Source organism: Python bivittatus, unplaced genomic scaffold, assembly GCF_059951505.1.
Source record: "Python bivittatus isolate LINGU-HERP-01145 unplaced genomic scaffold, Pbiv_v1 ctg000410_np1212, whole genome shotgun sequence".
Taxonomy (NCBI): Eukaryota; Metazoa; Chordata; class Lepidosauria; order Squamata; family Pythonidae; genus Python; species Python bivittatus.
In genome coordinates, this window is record NW_028277067.1 from 5,079,006 (window position 1) to 5,099,761 (window position 20,756).

General features: G+C 41.0%; 1 protein-coding gene across 2 annotated transcripts; it reads right to left on the reverse strand.

Annotated features, from left to right (window-relative positions):
* Positions 1-1,797: 1,797 nt before the first annotated feature.
* On the reverse strand, positions 1,798-19,570 carry PGAP3 (post-GPI attachment to proteins phospholipase 3). 2 transcript variants are annotated; one of them, XM_025164076.2, is made up of 8 exons: positions 19,277-19,570; positions 15,102-15,199; positions 14,344-14,466; positions 12,630-12,692; positions 12,468-12,529; positions 11,185-11,321; positions 10,589-10,793; positions 1,798-9,053 (listed from the first exon to the last, which is right to left on the reverse strand). In XM_025164076.2, the coding sequence occupies exons 1-8, from the start codon at positions 19,464-19,466 to the stop codon at positions 8,990-8,992; spliced, it is 942 nt and encodes a 313-aa protein (XP_025019844.2). In that variant the 5' UTR covers positions 19,467-19,570; the 3' UTR covers positions 1,798-8,989. The 2 variants fall into 2 exon arrangements, with proteins under 2 accessions (XP_025019844.2, XP_007424262.2); XM_007424200.3 differs by having other exon boundaries at positions 14,344-14,496; positions 19,277-19,569.
* Positions 19,571-20,756: the final 1,186 nt, after the last annotated feature.

A 20,756-nucleotide genomic window follows, 5' to 3' on the forward strand; every position in this document is an offset into this window, starting at 1 on the left:
TTTTTTGTTTTTGTTTTTTTGCCTGTTTCATTCATTTTGAGGTTGGCAGAAGAGTCCAATTTTGGTGCTCTAGAACAGACTGGACACTTCCCAACACTCTTTGCTGATTGCATTAGAAAATTGCTACTGGAAAACAGGCTGTTTTCCAAAGAAGCTTATCTCACTTTGCTGTGCCCTCTATTCTGTGTAAAGGCATGAGTACCATTGGTTAAGTAATCAAGCCTCACAACCACAAGAAAATAATAAATCCAAGAACATTTATCACAAGTTCTAAAAAGCTTTAGGGAAAAACCTCTAAGAAGGAGGGAGGTGCACCATGAGCAACTTACTGATTTGTTTTTGTATATTGTACAAGCAATGATTTGCTTAACTATGGTTTCAATATGTCTCCATTGCTTGAATTCATATGCCATGCAGTAGGCACAGAATACTAACTGATGGGAGAGGAAGGAGTGGAAAACCAGGGAGAAGAAAGAATGCAGGATCCAGGAGTACTGCAGGACAAAAAAATTAAGTGCAATTGATTTCAACTGGTCGACATAAAATATGATTAAAACTGCATCCACCCCAATATATAGAGAGAAGAGTGTGTCAGTACTGCAGCATATGTTATCAAAAAGGTCTGGGCACACTGCAAGCTGTTTGGTGGTTTTCATTTAAAAACCAACATTTTATGGACATTTACCATGTCCTGCATACTTCCTGGACTTTTTGTTTTTCCCTTCATGCTAACTTCCATGGAGGAATTAGTATGAGACCAATTTGAATTCACAAGTAGGTTTTTAACATTTATTTTCTGTCCCAAAACTGTTCACTGGAAAGAAGTTTGCCACGGTGTGTCCATGGTGGCAGTTAGAGGGAACTGCCAACCTTTTTCAAAGAAGGTTGCTTGGAAGGTGAGTTGAACTCAGCCAGAATATTTTCGCTTCATTTCATTTTCCACCTCTTCTCCAAGGACCTGACAGTGATGTACTTGGTTTTCACTTCCCCCCAATTTAGCTGCAAAGTTAGGCTTTGGGTGTATTGACAATAAAGCGCAAAGAGCAGGGAAGGTGTTGTGATTTCAGTTGTGTTGAAAGCAGCCTCCAACATAAGCCAAGGCAGTATGTACATATGATGCTGTAGATTGTATGTTTCCATAACCCCAAAAAGTCATTTTCAGATGAGAAGAGAATACACTAAAGGCAGAGGATCTTATATACATGCACTTTCCTTGAAGAAACACAACCGGGCTATTGAAATGATGATGTTCCAGGCATGATGGTGTTGGGAGGCAATACAAACATTTCCAGCACCTACCCCACACCCCGGTCTGTCTGTTATTATGGTGGTTCTGACACAAAGACATTATCACAGAATTAAACATGTCTAACAGCCAAATGTTTTCAAAACCAAAATGTAGCATTTTAAGCAGCTCACTACATCTGCCGAATTATCTACTTGCAAATCCATGATTGAGTTGTGCCACTTGAGAAAGTAGATAGGGGCTAATGTGACAGTGCTACTCAAGGGGTGGTTCGGTCATTTCTTGGCCCAGCTGGTGAGAAAGAAGAAGTCTATCTTCTGCCTACAGGCTGCCTTTTTCCTAAATCAGGGACTGCCTCTCGAGGGATGAGTTGCTTACCCTGATCGTTCATTGGTTTGCTTGTCTATAAGCATTTCACCCACTGAGAAACTCTGAGATTTCAGCAGCTGCCCTTTAACTAAGCTGAGCTTCAAAGACAAATGGAGATTAAAGGGATAGTAATATGATGGAAGGATTTTCATGGCAATTGCAAATTGCTAAATAAGGTCATCAAGAGTTTAGTGTTTAAATTGAATTATTTTTTTATTGGAAATTGCACACACATCAAAACATCAGCAGAAATTCAATTACAGTGGCATGTCTCCCTCAGAAAAGTCTGTATAATATAACCCATCAAGAGGAATGCAGTTGACCATTCAGTATGTTATCTGAGATTTAACAGGTCTCTGTTCTTTTTGCCTGTCTTCATGCAGGAGTAACAATAAAAAATTACCAAGTACTGGGAGACTGGTGTAGGCCTGGACAGATGAATGTAGTTTAAATAGAATATACTTATCTCTTGTACAATATTTTAATCAAATGGTGCTTTTCCTTCCTGACATTTATCTTAGGGTAGACAAAGAGGTTTCACAGCTGAAGCTTCATCAACCTTACCCTGCTCAAAAGAAAGCCGAGGAAAGGGGTTGCCTGCCTAGGAACTTCATATAAACTATTCTTTGCAAAAGGAAAGGCAGGATTTTAGGGGGAAAATGCTCCTGCTCAAGATAACTTAAATCCTGATATCCCATTTATAAGGCATCTTATACTGGATTCCCAGAAGAAACAGTGGATGCTTTTTTAATGTTTTTCCCATAATTTCCACCCCAAAGCAAGAGTGACCAACAGAAGCGGGACTAAGGCTATCACCCACTGGAAAACTGCACAGGACTGCATAAAAGGGTTCAGAAAGCTGCCAGTTGCCCTTGTTTCTGCAGTAGACTTGGGGAAATATGAGAAGTTATCCAATAGTCTTTTTTTTTATTTTAGAAAAAAAACAATCAAAATTCTCTTCTAGAAGGGAAAGAGGGGAAAAGTAGCAGCAGAAAATATGAAAAAAAAAGCCCCATTATTACGATTTAGCTTGCAGTCTGAGACACTAAAGCACTTACTATCTTGGTGAAAACACACCAGGGATCAAAAATTAGCATGAGCTGGATCTGGCAGCTTCTTTTCACAGGACTCCTTCTCAGCACAGTGGGGAGAGCAGGAGTGATACTACTGAGATTAGGGCTGAGTTCATGCTAAGCCAAGGTTTGTTTTTTCAGGGTTTACTGAATAAACTATAACTGGCTTAATTGCACCGTGTGGCATGTATTCATGGTCTACAAATGGCAGAGACTGGATTCACATAACAAAAATAGCAAACCGTATTATGATTTAGTGCATTATGTGAACCCAGCTGAAATGTAAAACAGGAAGGCCAAAGGAGCTTGATGGGTTAGCCAGGACTTACAGGAATACGCCCGCAGCCTCCGGAATAGGAAAACGGCTCCCCTCTTACCGGTTTGTTTTCTTCCCCCCACCATCATTTTTCATGATTGGTTGCGCTACTCCTCCCCTGCGAGCCACATCCTGGGGCTTCTGACTAGAACTGTTTGCACAAATTAACATATGGTTAATATGAACTATGGTCTGCTGAATTAACTCAACTGCCCATGTTCACGCAACATACTGAATTATAAAGCCTAGCATATTAGGTGAACCCAGACACATTCTCACAAACCGGAGACCCTCAACAGGCATACGAAGAAGGCAGGAAGAGGGTTTATCTCCCATGGACAAGGTGCCTCTAGTGTGGTGTGCTGGGGCTGTACCTGAAGAACTGGATGTGTTCACGATTACTACATGTAATTTTCGAAATTAAAAATATTCCATACTCTTCCAAATGTTTCATCATTAAAAATTCAGCAGCAGCTTTTGAGGGGCCACAGGTTGTACTCCACTGGCCTAATATTGAAGTACAGGATTCTCAGAGAAATGTGTCACCAATGAATAACATCTCTTCTTTGCTCTAGATGTCCTATATGCCAGCCTTCCCCTATCTGGTGTACACTAGAATTGAGACTTCAGCTACACCTGGGGAGCTCAGTTGGAGGAAGCATATGGGAATTCATTCTACAACTGGGAATTCATTCTACAAGAATGAATAACAGTCCCATTTTGTACACAATCCACACACAGGAAAGGGTTGCCAGCTTGGCGGACTCCCAAGACTGGGGAAAGACAAACGCATTCAGTGCCATGGGCAGGAAAAAGGCACAGAACTCAGGCCAAGGACTACAAGGACAGAAAGCAAGAGGGACAAACGGAATGGCATATTCTGAAAGAAGAGATGCCTGGCAGCTATCCTGAGCAGAAATTATTCACACTGCGATCTTTTGTGATAGATATCACTTTATGCTGAGAACAGAGGTTAAGTACATTTTAAAAAATCACTTTAGTCTTTTAGATGAAAAGGGGAAGTCACGTTTGTCATCTCTCATTGGTTAAAGGTTTTATAAGGAAAGACTAAAAGATGAGCAGCTATAGCACTACTGTAATGTTGTTATTAATCTCTTTTAAGGAGAGCCTCCTCAGCATTTTGCCTCTCCCTTGTGACTAGAAGATGACCGAAAAAGCAAAACTGATGGGAGGGAGGGAGGGGGTTCTTTTTTTAAAACATAGCATTCTCAGCACAGAATCCAGAACAGCTTTAGAACAGAAGGCACCCAGCTCCAATTACAATTGTTCCTATGAGATTTTAGTCACAGAGACTGGAAACTGCCTGATAGCAAATCATTTATCCATCTAGCCTGGTAGTAGTTCTCCAGCAGACATTTTTCCCATCCCCTCCTGCCTCCCCTAAAGTGGTTGTGGAAAGCAGCTCTTGGACCTTCGGCAAAAACACCCTCTTCATATATCAAAGCACTGGACTCGTTGAGGGTGGGTGGCAGTCTGCTCTGCCTGGGCACTAGAAACCATTCTGATAGCCACCAACCTTGAATTTCATTGCCTGCTTAAGAGGCCCTCCATGCCTTCAGAACCAGCGTTTTTAGCTCCCCCTTTTGGCTTCACTGATCATCTAGTCCAAGGCATGGACAACTGGAGGCCATCCAGGGACTGGTCAGTTAACACTGACCTCTCTGGTAGAGACGCTGCAGTGAATGAACACTCAGCAACATCTGGAAGGCTGCAGGCTACCCACCTTGAAACAGACAAAGCGAAGCAGAAGCATGCGCTCCATTTTGTTCCCTTTGGTTAGCCAAACTAAGGTACAGCCTAATATAGATCCCAAAAGCCAGTCACAGGCCACCTCCAGCTGTCCAGGTTCCAAGCTGCCAGCCAGAAGGATTGGCAAAGCTTGTGGAAAGTATGCCCCTTTAAAAACAGGATGGGGGAGAGAAGTGACTTTTGGAAAGCAACAAGAGGATTACTGTTAATCCAACTCACACATCTAACCTGAAGGCGGATACTATATAAAATTAGGCACACAAAAACACAGTCCTGCATTGAAGAGTGGTGTCTGCTGTAAATGGGCAGCATCTCTCACAGGTATGGTTCTGAGAAGTTTCAGGCCACTCCCCTTGTCGGGGTCCTTTTCCATCTCAGCCCACTTCAGGGGTGTCTGCAAGGGAGTAAAAAAAGTCAACATGGTTGCTATAACCATGCAACCAAAGCCTCACCTCTTTTAAAGTGTGTTATGATGCGTGTAAAAAAGAGGTAGGGCTTCAATCATGACTCTGGCAGCTATCTTGACTTTTTTGACCCCCACTGCTACCGCTGGTCCAGTCTCACAATTTTGCGAGGCAGCACTTTTGAACAGAAGTGCTAACTGACAGAAGGCCACCAGGACAATGTCAGACCACCGAGACATATTTCTGCTTTCGCACGTTTAGGTTCTACACTTTGAGCAGCTTTTCCTGCTCCCTGTTGTTACACACAGAATGCTGGCTTGCAGAATGCAGCCAGCAGATGGTTCAGTCAGCTAAGCTTTCATCTTTTAAGAACTCAATACTCTACCACAAAATGTTGTATTTCACAACCTGTTTATGATTGGAAAAAAATATATGTGGATTTCACCTGCCTGATTTATCCTGCTTGATTAAGTCATACAGAACAAGACCAGAGGATACTAAAGTTTCAGCCTGAAATCATTCCTGAGCTTGTTTGACTGCTTCCAGAGGGGGCAATCAAATCCCCAACTGCAGCAAAATACAACAAAGAGACTTGTAGCACCTTAAGGATAAGATCTTCTTCAAGTCAAGCTTGACTCTTGGGGAAACTCTTGGGCACATCTATGTAGTTTTCTTGGCAATATTGCAGAAGTGGCCTGCCATTGCATGCTGGGATGCTTTTTCAACTTCCCAATTTGGCCTGTGATCCTGGTATTTCCCAGATGTCTCCCATCAAAGAACTAACCAGGCCCCAACCTACTTCTTCCCCCAGTGGGTTGCAACAGAACTCTACCGTTCCTGGAACTCTGCCAGATATTGCCAACACATTAAGCCTAAATCTAAGATCAGCTTTTTTCCCCCAACTGTCATCATGCAATCACGTAAAACAGATTTTCCCAATTAAAATCATAATCATTCAAATCTCCCAAAATCATCAAAGTTCATCTGCTTTTAATTACTTCAACCTGGTATTCTCACACAAGAGTTTGTGAAAGCAGAATTGATGCATGGAATTTCATGTGAGAAAGCTAACGTCTTGTAAGATACTGATTTTTTGTTGTTCATTTTGGGGATCCTAGCCATCTGGAATTCCATGTTGATGATCTCTTGCCTTAGACTGCAATTCTATGTGCATATACAGGTAGTCCTCAGTTAGCAATCACCACTGGGACCAGCACCTTGGTCATTAAGCCAAGCAGTCACTAAGTAAAACTGCACCTGTGCTTACTTCAGCTTTCCTTTGTTTTACAGACCTACAAAGGTCATAAATACAAGGAACGGTAATAAAGTTACTTTTTCATCACCATCATAACTTTCAACAACCTAAACAAGGTTCCTCTGTAGGTAGACATACGTAAGATTCCATTGTTAGTCTTGGAAAGGTTTGAATTTGTGCCAGAGGAAGGTAACCAGGTATCCTGGACTTCAACTTTCATCAGGCCCAACCAGCATTTCCTATGACAAAGGACTACAGGAATTATAGTCCAAAACATCAAGAAGCGAGCAGCTTTTCTGCTCCAGTTTGAACAGAACTGGAGGTAGGTGGAAAAGTTTTAACTGAACTGAGGTGGGCGGAAAAGCTGTAATAAAAGGTGCTCCTTTTCTCTCTCCAGAACTGAAAATGAAAGTGCGTAGACTTACGGGTTTTGAGTCTCCTGATAAACCCTTTCCACATTGACCCAGATACCAAGCGCATTTCTCAAGACTGGGGGTCACCCTCAAAAGCATCTCCCTCAAGTTATGGCGAACAGCGCAACCCGGAGTAGATGGGATTCCCCATGACTGTGTCTTACAAGGGATGAGGATGAGCAAACTGTTGTTCAGGCAAGTCTAGCTGCTACTGCCAATTTTCTTGTGCAGCAGCCTGATAATCTAAATAAATTAACAGCTCCCCTGTTTAAAATTCACTGCATTACAATAACACCATAGAACCAAAACCTCATGTTTAAAACACCCCTTTCAAATCACAGATGAATTGGCAAGCACTGCCACCTGGTGGATGATTAGAGCTAAAATACCCACATGAGCCAGTCTGGCTCCATTACGCTTTTTATTTTGATACTTCTCTGGTCATGGGTAATTTCTGAACCCTTTGGCACTCTTCAAGTAAAAAGCACTTTGGCCTCCTGTTACTTTCTCTGGTTTTCCCAGAGGCAGAAAACTGCTCAAGTGTTCACAGTCCACATGTAACGAGTTCTTTAAGTGTTAAATGTTGCTGAACTTGATGCCCCTGAAAGGCTTCCGTGATGAGAAAATTTAATGAGCAACAAAATCCTGAGGTCATCTGCCTCTGCAAACAATCAACGTTTCTTGGCATAAATATCCAGGCACTTTGTCACCTTCAGCTCCAACACCAAAAGAGAAGAATTTTAAGTTCCAAGAATGGTCTGCTTTTGAATACAGAGGGACTTGACTGGTCCAGCAATGGATCATAGCCACAGTAGCTCCAAAAAGAGAAGATCATACAGGAAACTTCTCCAGGCCTTCTGAGTGGCAAGCGATTCAGGAAAAACAGAACACTGGCCGAAATGGAATTTTGTGATGAGTCTTATCTCACACGTACATAAAAAAACCCACTCCACTCTATAGTGTCTGTATTGCTATTTTAAAAACAGGGAGCAGATGTGGAGAAGAGGAGAAATGCTATTTATTTCCCCTCCAGATCTGGCTTGCAGTTCATCTTGAAATTTCTCAAACAGCTTCGGCGGCTTGGTAGGAAAAGTTTGTGTCATTAAAATGTCACAAATTAATCCCGACAGTTTTTTTAAAGTAAATCCCAAAGATTTTCCCCTTCCAGTTGGAAGCTAATTCTGAGTGATAGTCCAGCAGTAAATCTGGTTTTGTTGTTGTTGTTGTTGTCAGGGCTTTTGGAGCAACAGCAATAATACATAATGAAGTGATGTGACTGAACATATATAAAGTCCATGCCAACAAGGAATAAGGATTACTGTGATGGGATATATATGTGCACAAAGCTTGAAGACAGAAGACAGCTGAACCCAGCACCACATATTATTGATTTTTTAAAAAGTCATTGCAGTATAGAATCTATTTTCTACTTTTCTCATGACTGGCAAGGAAGTAATAAGCTCCTGATGCAGAGTTTCTCAACCTTCACGACCTGAGATGTGTGGACTTCAACTTCCAGAATTCCCCAGCTAGCATGGGAGTTGAAGTCCACACATCTTCAAGTTGCCAAGGTTGAGAAACCCTGTCCTGATGGCTTGCTGAAAAAGGGGAGCCTCTCAGTGAAGCAGCATTATAGGACCACTTGTCTGAAACAATTCAGATTTCAAGTCAACAACAGCACAAAAAAGGATTGTGGTTTGCCAGACCTGCTGCCGCCATTTTCCCAAGCAGCTTGCGAAGTCCTTTCAACAAAATCTATTGGACCAGCCAAAACCCACAGAACTCCTTTTTAAAAAAGGAAAAAGAAACAGAGTAGAACAAAACTTCCCCTGCTCTCTCCAGAGCAGTGTAGGAAGAACTGGGGAAGGCAAAGGAAAGGTTCCCAAAACAAGTCCCAGGGAGACAAGAGGCATGTCTTGATACAAGAAGAAAAGGCAGCCAGGTTATTACACGATGGCCACAGAATCCTGATAGGGATGCTTTTGAAATATAAAAACAGAAGCAGTAGAGCAAACTGTCACCAATTCTCAGAACAAAGTAGGCTTAGAACAGCATACTCCTCAGATGCTAGAAATCAAAGCAATAGGTGTCTTTTGTACATGGCTGCCCATGGCCTTTTCCACGTTACCCTCCACCACAGGCTTTAGTCTATTTTAAGAATATCAGAGTTGGCCTTCAGAAGATAAAGGCTGTCATCAACAAGGAAACTGTGAAGAGAAAAGAAGAAAGTTACTAGGATGAATGACCAATAATGGATTAAGGCTAATTTTAAGTTCAAAACAGGAATGGACATGTTTTTTCAGGCCATGAGCTGCAATCAGTGTTCAAAATCATGCTGGGAGAGCGTGAAAAATGGGGAGAACCAAAATAGGTAGGACCTAAATTGGGCTACATAATAATGATTATTACCACTGCTATTATTTTCTCAGTAGTCTAAGTGGCCTTTTCTGATGATGATTCTTCCTTGATGATAGATCCTTCACTGAACCAGTTAAATGTGGAAATCTATCTATCTACCTACCTACCACAAACGTCTACCCCATTGAAATCAAAGCTGTTCTCAGCAGCCTAGAGTATATATAAGGAAGAATCTGTGATCAGGTTAAAACCAATCATCATGTAAAACCCCACACAAAAACATCACTCATCCCCAAGATATAAAGATAAAAGAAGAAAAACACAGAGAGCAGCAAGAAAACAAGATAGAATCAAATAAGAACTTTAAAAAAGGCACTCTGAAATAATTCATTTTTTTAACATTTTCCAGAAAGCCAGCAAGGAAGGGACCTGCTTGATCTACACTGGGAAACTGTTCCAGAACTCTGGTGCTGCTGCGCAAAGGCAGCACCTTCTTGCTTCAGCACCCTGAACTTCTAAAGCATGCAGCACTATGAGTAGTTTCTCTCTAGATCTTCTAATAGTTTGGACTGACACTGGTTAAAGCAGGCAGTCCTGTAAGCATTCAGGTACCAAACCACAGAGATCTCTACAGGTCAAAACTAGTGCCTTAAATTGTTCCCAAAACTGATCAGTAACCCTCAGAATCAGTATTATATACTCCTGGTGACAAAAGCCAGTAAGTACACAGGCTGCTGTGTTCTGGCCAGTTGTAGTTCCCAAGTAGTCTTTAAGGACAGCCCCATGTAAAGCACATTGTAGTAGTCTAGCTGGATTATAATAAGGACATAGGTTACTGTAGCCAGGTTTTTCTGTCCCAAGTATGACCACAATTGGCACACCAGCCAAAGCTGGGCATAGGCCCCTCTGGCCACAGCAGCACCCCACGTATCAGGGGCCATCAGGCTGATATCTCCTCTCTACTATCTCAGACTGAAATTGCCCACTGAGGAAAGAACAGAACCATTGGAAAACAAAGCCTCCTATCCCAAACCCCTGTAGGTAGTCCAATGGATGTCAAGGTTGATGATATCAAAAACCACTGAGAGATCCAACAGGACCAGGAAGCACACACTGTCCCCATCAATGTCTAGAAACAGGTCATCCAAGAGAAAGGCCAATGTTGTCTCTGTTCCATACCCGGGCTTGAAAAATGTCTGAAAAGGGTCTAGATAATCCACTGTATCTAGAGTGCTGTGAAGCTGGTCAGCCACCATTATCTCAACAAACTTCTCCCCAAATGTTGGGCCATTCTCATATTTTGCAACAGTACTTTCAGAGGTCCACCAGCAGAAGAGCACACACAAAGAAAGTATGAAGGATGAAACGTGCAAAATAGGCTGACCTATAGAAAAGGATATTGACAGGGATGGTACTGATATGCCAGATGGCATGGGCATCAAAGACCCAAAACAGGGGTGGAAAATCCAGGAGTTCCAGGAGAGCCAAGGCTTGGAGAAGCAAGACAACTGCCACACACTTCCAAACATAGGGCAGGCGTTGCTGGTTCCGCATACACCAGCCTAGCCACCAGAAGAGATTGAGGAGGCCTGCAAGGTACAGAACAATACTTCATGTTAATATCACTGTTCATACTAATTGGTCACAGCAGAAAGAAGAATCTTTTGTTGCCACAGACATTGGGGGTTCCAACAGCACCAACACCCTGATCACACTGCTTCCCCCTCAGAACTAAATGCTGAGAACATTGAAAGTATCCAAGGGTCATTCCCCCATCCCATCCGTCTTTAGCAGAACGACACAGAGAGGACTAAAACAAACAGAAAAAAGAGAAAAGGATAACTGTGCAAAAAGGTAAACAGGAAAGGAAAAAAGTCTCATAAAGTAGTAAGAATATTTAACATTTAGAAAAAACACTGACACAAATGGGCTAAAGCTATTTTACAGATAAAATAAAAGTATTGCTTCCTCGGGTCTCACCAATTGCCACATTGGCAGCCATATTGTAACCATAATCAAAGCGTACAAGGGTCAAATAGGAAACATGGCAGGCCAGGAAAAGGAGCAGGAAACCCCCAAAGGCAGTGGCAAAAGCCGGACGTTTCAAGCCTAGAGTTCTGCAAGAAAAAAAAAGATGAAGTTGAAGATATTTCAAAGAACTGCATCATTTTGCACAGATCATGTTCTGTCCCTAGTTTTGACTGAACAGAAAAAGAGATACAGTAGTACTTTTTTCAATAAGTACAAATTGGTCACCGCTGTAGGAGAGAATTCCACATTAATTCAAGTAAGGGATTCTATTCTAGCCTGTGGCAACTTTCCATCCCCAAGATGCCACTATCCCCATTTTTTCCCTCAGGAAAAGGGGGCAAAATTTATCCTAACTAATCCTTCAATGTTAGAGATTTGGGGGGAGCTATTTAGGAAGGCCTTTGGTGAAACTGATGTAGGAATTAGCTATGGGGGTCAGGAACTGTCGTGAGCTGTAGCCCTATTGTTTTTTGGGAAAGCCACCAAAACCTGATTATTCCAGCAAGCTTTGGGGCAGATGTATTAAGAGGAGAACCCTCCAGTTAGGGATTACTCCAGTTGGTTGTTCCTCAGCTACTAGGTTGACAATAGACTAATGTTCCTATACTGAAGAATACAAGCCGCTCAGAGTCCTGTTTGGACTGGAGCAGGAAACAAGTGGCAGTAAATAAATAAATAAACTATGAATGTAACTTGTATATTGGTTGCATATATACATGAGCTTTCATTAAGAAACATTTCTTGTCTTATCATGTCTCACCATTTCATACTGATGGCACTATATGCTATGGTAAATTATTGTAAGAGACTGTCTTGAACAGGTAAAATTACACTTTTCTTTCTCTAAAGTCCTCTCCTTTACCTAAAACTGACACCCTTCAAATATTTTGGAGCTTCCTCTTCCAACAACTCTAGACAACATGGACAAAGATTGCTACACATATGTGAATAGGAATATGGGGAGCTATACTCCCAACACACCAGAAGGACACCAATTTGGGGGAAAGCTGCTCTAGAAAAACAGAAGGGAAAGTCAGGATTGGACATAAGAAAATATATGACCTACATCAGTTGGACTAATTTTTACATTAATTAATCAGATCCTCTATCACTTTCTGTGTAGTAAGACATCTTAAAATGGCACAGAGACATTTTAATCAAATAACTATAATGATAATGATGATACAACCACTAAAAGATTAGGTGAACTTTGGTCTTATGTAGCAACTTACCTGACACAACACAAGTACACAGAGTAAAGGATGACTGCTGATGCACAGAAATAGTCCATTTTCTATGAGAAGAGAAACTGAATTAGAGATGTGGACCAGATCTTATTCAATGCTATATTCACCTAAAAAATATATCCATGGTATCACAATACAAAAGCTCACCTCAGTCAGATTTGTTTCTCGAGTATGAAAAACCATAGACCAGAACCAGGCATTTAAAGACACCTGAAGGAGAAGTGCAAGAAAGAATTAGCCTGAGTACACTCCCTTCCAACCAACAACCAGGATCCAACCAACAAAGCTGCAGTTGAAACACAGCGGAAACGTATGAAATGGTGCACTCTGTTAACAGCCTGTACGGCTATCAAATGGTACTTGATTATACTGTATCAACAAGCTCGAATAGGCTACTGATCCAAAAATGAAGAAGACTGGGGAGGAAGCCTGCTTCTCAAACCCCTATTTCTTCCTTGCCTAGGCACTGATGTTTGGAGATGAGTTTAAAAAACTAGATTTCTTCTTGCCCAATTTTCTTTTTCTATTTAGCTGTTGGCTTAGACAGGTTATGCTCCCTGAAACTCAGCTTCTCACTCAGTCAAGTGATAACAGTACTATTGTCCGTTAAATATATTGAATGAAAATAGATGCAACACTAATTTCAGATGAGGCACAAGGGGAGCCAGACAAAGGCCAGAGATTGTCCACTTCTGTCCTAACAGAAGGACAGAGAGCTTTTAGATGGCTGGGACTTTGATGCCTCCGAAGAGGTTGGACCAGTATTTAAGGAATAAAGGCTGGGGGTTGTTTTCTCTATGTGATACACCTAAAAAAAAAATCACTTGCTTACTTTCACTTATCATTTTCTGACTGTTCTAGCAGCACCATTTCTAGAATTTTTGAGAGGCTGTTACAGATCACAAGTTTAAAAGCAGCATTGAAAGACATTGGCTAATTCAGGAATATTTTCTAAGATACTCAAATCATCATTTTAAAGTACTGATAGAATGTTCTGGATCTGTCCCTTGTAGTGGATACCCTCTTTCTTACTTTCTTCAAATGCCATTTCTTGAAATAATTTCCTTTCTTTTCACTTAAGTCTTAAAACTGTAAGAAGCCTTCTTTTGCAAATTTCATACATCACACTACATCACAATTTATAAATTAAATCAGTAACCTGATTTCACACAACACACTGAGCCAGAAGTACACAATCTGAAGCCCAGTCTAGTAAGTACCACCCCCACCATAATCTGTTAGATCAATATCCCATCTTTTTTCCAGGTAGTAAAAGAAGTCCTTTGTTTTATTCCCACCAAAATAACTTGTGAGAAAGCTTGGACTGGGATTATGTGAATGGCAAAAAATCGCCCCATGCCTGAGAGTGGATTTGAACCCATGTCTTCCCAGTTATGTTATGTCATGTTAAAGTGTATTATGGTCATCCTTTGCAACAGCTTGACCTCTACATAACACTGTCTCACAGTCCTAAAAGTTCTCCAAATTTTTATCAAATTGCCACTTTTTTGTGATGTGTGTATGCTAGAAAACAGCGTGTTTAATTTTAATTATACTTAAATTAAACCAAATCACATTAAATGTGGATTTTTTTTTCTGGCCCCACCCCTTACTTTTTGGAATATCTCCTCCCATACTCAACAATAGCCAAGTGCAATCATTAGCTCAGAATGCTGTAAACTTCTACACTAAACCATGTTTATGTATCATGATGGCTGGACTCAGCCAAAACTTTAACTCAAACAAGGCTTAGGATGTTATGTGAGCCCAGCTTTCTTGTATAGTAGTAACTTCCTTCCATTTGGTAAAGATAAGGAAGCCAGGATTCTTGAACCTGGAAACATTGTTAAAAATGACTTACCCAAGCAAAGGCAATACATGTATGATACATAGGAGAAGAACGGGGGACAGTGGCTTTATATCTGTTCAGCATCACCAAATTGGCAAGACCATTAAGGAGTGAAGCAAAGGCAGAAGCAGGCTCCTGAAAAAACAGGAAACGAGAAAAGGGCCACTATGGGGGGAGGTAGGGAGGAGGAAGAGAAGATGATAAAGAATGTTATCAGTTGGAAATGAGAGTATCTGCACACTTTCCTATGATTGCTTAAACCCAATCCTAAAGTAGGCGGAGAAAAGGAGAAATTGCAGTTCAGTTTCTTCCCCAATGTCCCCAGAAATAAAGATAACTGAGAGCTTGTCTTTTTCTTTTGACCAAGGACTACTTCATTTACAATTGCATAGCTGATTTCTGAAATAAATAGCTGGGCAGAAGCTTACATATGGGTATTCTCTTTTCTGGTGCTTACAGGGTAGAAATACCCAAAGTGCTGGTACAGACTACAGAGCCATTTGGCAGACTCTTGCCTTGTTGCTTGCTCTGCCTCCCTTGCTAGTGTACCAAAAAGGAAGTATTTCCCTGCTCTCTGGCATATGCAGGTTTTGCTTGCTCAAAACCCCAGAGTCAAGGCCTGGATCTCAGATAATAGAACTAGCAGAGGCTTAACTGAAAAAGCCCTGAAGAGTAATTGCCAGCCCAAGTAGATACTATTGAGTTAAATGGACAAAGAGTTGAGCCAATCTGTACAGGTGAGCCAACCTGGCTTCACAAACATGGCTTACCTTTCCATGAAACTGAGGCACTTTATATCCCTCCTGGAGGTAAAGCCCCACAGTCAGCCACATACATTCATATTTGCAATCATCTCTGCAGGTCCATCCTAGAATACAAAAGAGGGAAAACCTGGTAAAATTAGGGTAAGTGATATATTTGGGCAACACTTGACAGCAGTGCATTACTGCAAAATTTCTAATGGAATGAGGTAAGATTAAGATACTCAAATTCGCAAAGTATATTTTATTTTATTAAAAACAATCATTTTTAAGGTGTGGTGACTTGCCTCACTCTGATTTTATATTGTTCTTGCCAAGTTTCTGTGGCTGAAACTAACACGGCTCATGTTTCTTGCTTTTGTTTTTAAGACCGCATCACATATTTGCAAACTGGTCTTACGCTATTGGCAATAATGGAAACTAAAATGTAAACACAATGTTACTTTTAGAATCATGAACTGATGTCCAATATGGATTTCTTAAAATTAAATGCTTATTAAAAAATTGAGTCTGTTACAGAGATATAATTTGGGAAAAGAGGGTAAATAACGGTTTGTGAGAAATACTTGTTTATACTCCCAAGACTCCAATGCTTTTCAGTGTCTGCACAAAAGCGCTTGGAAATGTTCAACTATTCAGTGGTAATGTTTCATGCTACCAATAAATGCAGGGCATATATGGAATATGTTGCCCAAAATACACAAAGTCAGCAATAGCCCTGTTATCTTTTTATTACACTAGAGATACATTATTCATATCTGCTGCACTAAAAGTATTGTCAGAGTATGGGTACAACTTTTCTTTGGAGCCCAGTTGGGACCACTCACCTCATTAGAAAGTGTGCAATCTAAATTCTAAAGGAGTGTATTTCAAGTCCCACAAAGTGTGCCTAATGTTTTCTTGAGCCACAAGGTTGGTATGACCAAAACTGAAACTCATATTTGGATATGCATCCTCTCTTGGTGGCTAAAGTTATTTCTTTCCCCTTTGGGCTTGACACTCCTGATTTTAATTGATGACTTTGTTTCATCTTGGAACAGGACACTGCAAGAGAACTGAATACTATGGTTTCTTAGCCAATGCACTCATGATAATGGGGTATGAGCATGCAATGGCAGTCCTTAATCAAGGTGCCATGGATTTGGAAAGCTAATCAGATTTGGCTGCCATACCCAAAGATGTGTTATTGGAAAGTCACTTGCTTTTTTTTTTCAAGCCGGTTAGATTATTTAAGCCAAGTAACAGTTCCCAAATGCCAAAGAGCCTTAATTCTGACAAGATTTAATGCTCTTCCAACATTAGCTTTCGGGACGAAATTACAGGTATCCCATCTGAACAAAAACTTTGCCACTGTGGTGAAAGAGCTGCTGAAACACTAACTCACATTTTCCTATATTGCCCTTCTTAGAAAGATGCCTAGCTGCAGCTAGTAACTCCCTGTCTAGTTAGCTTTCCAGATCCCAAAGATCTACTTTATTTACTGTTGTTACTCTCTGATGAACATGATTTGATTTCTCTAAATGTGGCTAAGTTTTGTTTTGCTTTAAATAAAACAGCCATTCTTTGACCATAAGATTTTATAATTATTAAGTTTTACAATGATTTTTATTTGCTATTTCAGAATTTGTTTTTGCTTTTGAACTGGTCAATGACTGTAATAGAGTTTACTACTACTATTTTACAGCAACCCTGAGGAGTAGATTAAGGCTGAAAGTTATTTTGTGAGTTTCATAATAAATAAGGATCGGAAACTAGATCTTCCCAGCTCTAGTCCAGCATTCTAAACATTACAACACATTTACTTGGGACAATGGTTTGGTTTTTTTTAAACTGAAATTGCCAAATAAATATATACAGGATCCAATTGCATGTAAACCTCTTATACTACTCACAAAGGACTGATTAATTAAAGAACTGTGATTCCTCTCATGTAACACTGTAACCTCAAATGAACTTAATGGCTGACAAAGGGCTAAATTGCATCTATAAGATTCTAAAATGAGCTTCTTTACTACAGTAATGTAATCCATAAAGAAACCTGGGAGAAATAAATCCAATGAGGAAAAAGCCAATTGGGAGGTGGAGCTCTAATCAGATAAGCTTTAAAAACAATGAAGCAGGATTATAATATTGTATACTAACCCAAACTTTACTTAACAATGGCTTACTATACTAACCCAGTTGGCTAATTTTGCTCAACACACTGCACCATAAACTAACTATACTCGCTATGTTCATGTAGCACACTCAGTTACAAACTGAAAAGTAAAATCTCCTTCAGGTTGAGCTTGACTCCCAGTGGCTACAGCAACATTAAATATGCAGGTAAATTTCTTGACAGCAACTTAGAAGTAGTTTGCCATTGTCTTCTTTGGGGATATTTTTCTGACATCCCAGGTTAGTCTACAGCTCTGGAATTCAATGGAAGTCTCCCATCCTAGTACTTCTTGCTAGGCAGTTGTTTTGTCACTTCTCTTTGTGGCCCAGTGACACATTTTTGCTAGGATTGTTCTCAGTAATACTAGTTCTTGTAAGCTCCTGCTTATGCCATCACTGATAGAAGATGAGACAGCCAGATGCTATCAGCCTGTTTTTCAACTGATTCTTCCAAGCACCGAGGTCTTCAATGATTCTTATTTTTGCATTAAGTATCCAAAGAGTTAAACTTTAGCTTCATTAATAGTATCTCCAGCGAGCAGTTTGATTTTACTTCATCTATGGTCCAACAGTATTCTCCAGCACTACAATTCAAAGTCATCTTTTTTGCATTGTTTGACTTGTCTGATAATCCAGTTACAGACATGTTTCAACTGGGAAAACCATGGCCTTGAAAATACATACTTTTGTGGTCAGTGTGAAATCCCATATGTCAATATTTTGCCTAGATCTGTCATAGACCTTCTCCCAGGTAGATGTTTCTTTATTTCATGGTTATCATACCTGTAAATTTTTGAGCCTAGGAAGATAAAAGTATGTAACTAAAGTACTTCAGTTTTTTCTCTGCCTATATGCATTGGGATGGCACTGACAAACTCTTAAGTTTCTTTAATACCAAGTGGTAGACCAACTTTTGCACTTTCTTTTGTCACCTTCAACAAAAGATACCTTAAGAGTTATTTCCAGCCATCAAAGCGGCATTACCATCAACGTACCTGAGGTCATGGATTCTTCTTCAAGCAATTTTAATTCAAATTTTATTTTTTCTAATCAAACATTTCTCATGATATATTCTGCATATATTAAATAAGTAAGGCACCAACATACAATCTTGACACAAACCTTTCCCAAATTTGAACCATCTAGTTGCTCCATATTCCATTCGAACAAATATAGTGGACTGCTACATCCATGTTTTTAAGGGCTGTCCACAATTTGTTGTGGTCTACACAGGCCCAACTCAGCTTATCTTCAGAGCCCTGAAAAGCTAGTCAAGTGCTGCCACCTGCTGAAATCCCCTACAAATTGGTCAACCATATTTTCACCAACCATGTTTAGTGAATTTAACCTAGTTTTCCTATTTGCCTTTAGCCAACTGGAAGGTTGTAAGCTACCCAACCATCTGAAAATGGATCTACTCCATTTCTCTGAGGCCTCACCAGAGCCTTATTTATTCTTCCAGACAAGGGAATAAGAGATGGAGATCTGCAAAAGCTGTCTGCACACCAGACAAACAGTGGTTCCGTTTGAACAATTAACTTGCCCCGGTCAACTGAACCTCAGCTTAATTAACCGGACTGCCCAGTGCACGGGGTCCATTGAATCATAGAGTAACCTGGGAGGCTCGGTTCCCACAACAAACACTGGGTTAAAATATGATTCCAATAGAAGAGTATAAAATATGATTGGTTAATTCCTGGCTCAGCCTGTCCCATGAATAGAGGCTACTTCTAGGGATGGTTCCTTCAGTATGAGAACACGCTCCGTACACAGCCAGATACTCTCCTCTCCACAGTTACCATGACGACCCAAGAAGGCAGCGACGGTGGGAAAGCGCCGAAACAGGCTTAGCAAAATCAAGCCGGCGGCACCATCGAGGGAACAACCGGCCTACGGGGAACTGGGCGGGGCCCACTCCTGATGGGCGGGGCTATGCAAAACAGGCATTCCAAGGACCCCCGCACTTAGTCCCCGGCATGGGCGTGGCCCTGCCTCGGCGGCGGTGAATCCGCAGGGCCGTTCAGTACCTGTGAGGCTCATGTAGAGCGGCTGGCGGGAGCGGAAGTGCCGCAGCCCGGCCTCAGAGCAGTTGCGCCTCTCGCAGTGAACCAGGCAGTCCCGGTAGACGGGCTCTCGGTCCCCCCGCGAGCCTAGGGAGGGGGCTGGACCCACTCCCGCCGCCCCCAGGAGAAGGAGCAGTGCGGCCCGAGCCGCCATCCCGCCTCCAGGGAGCTCTGAAGCTCCGCTTCTGGGTTGCGTCGGAAATAACCCTTAACTTCGCGAACGAGGGAAACCACAAAGTTGGGGAAACCCGAGCTACATGCTCAAAGTTTCCGTGAGGGCAAGGGGTTGTGGGTAATGTAGTTTTCCTTTTATCCACTCGTTTACCGAAGCCGTAAGAACGTGAACATTTTAAGGTGGAAAAGATTTTTGCTCGCCTTTAAAAGCTACAACTCGCGCAGAGAAGAGTTGTCTAAAGACGGTTATTATTTATTTGGGGCTTATACTTTGTTTGCCCAAAGCAAAAAGATTTATAAAGCACAGTGTGGCTAAACAAATAAAAATGCAACTTTACAAAACTTTTAAAAAGTTTCCTAGGATTTTTTTTTCTAGTTTGTAATTTCAGCAGTAACTAACCGCAGAGAAGATGGGGTGGGGTGGAGGAATACTGATTCGGTGAAAACATTTTGAGACCCTTAGTCTGGATCAGGCATAGTTAATTCACGTGTGGGTTAAGAAAGATTTGCATATGTAACAGGGTGCCCTGTAGAACAACCTGTCATTCCACATGTTGGTGAGGCTCATCTTGATAACTGATTGGAAGATAGTTATGTGTGTTTTCTCACTCACCCTAAAGAATAAACATCACTGCTGGCTTAGCTATTGAAACCTTCAATTAATATAGTATAGAATTACAAGGAGGCAGTGTGAAATTAATGGTACTACTATTAAAACGCATCCCCAATTCTATTTGCAAAATGTTAGAAGACAACCATGCTTCTTTGCCTTCAATATTTATATGATAAATAGAAGTACAAATGAAGAATTTCCCATCAGTACATCTGTGAGGAAAGAGATGCTGCAGCTATTGAAGTTCTGTCTGCCCTGAAGCCACTCAGTATATAGGATTTCTACCATTATTTTATTAAAAGGTTGAAACGATTACATTCACTTGCTCCACTTCCCCTCTTCTTATTTTTCCAAACAGCCTTTCAGAATCTGGTCCCCATCTGATGAATTGATCAACTTTTTTTTTACTCTGTAGTGTAACGTAGATAAAGGGAACTAGGCAGAATACATCTCATTTGCACCTGAAAGTTCTAGATGAATTTAAAGATCAGAGGTCCCTTTTATCTCTCAGAGCTGGTATTAGCACTACAGGCCTGGTAAATGATGGTGATGGGAATAGTTTTCCATGCAACCATCCCCTCTTCCTGACCACTAGCCTAGCATATTGCCTTTAAGAGTGATGAAAGATGCCCCCTTCTTTCGAAGTATCTGCCAATC

Excerpts from the sequence above, each read along its gene's own strand:
- PGAP3 (XM_007424200.3), bottom strand. The coding sequence starts at position 19,466 with ATGGCGGCTCGGGCCGCACTGCTCCTTCTCCTGGGGGCGGCGGGAGTG. Across the intron at positions 11,322-12,467 it reads GTGTACTTGTGTTGTGTCAG|AACTCTAGGCTTGAAACGTC; the intron begins GTAAGTTGCTAC and ends TTTTTCTTGCAG. Across the intron at positions 10,794-11,184 it reads GGCTGCCAATGTGGCAATTG|GCCTCCTCAATCTCTTCTGG; the intron begins GTGAGACCCGAG and ends TGTACCTTGCAG.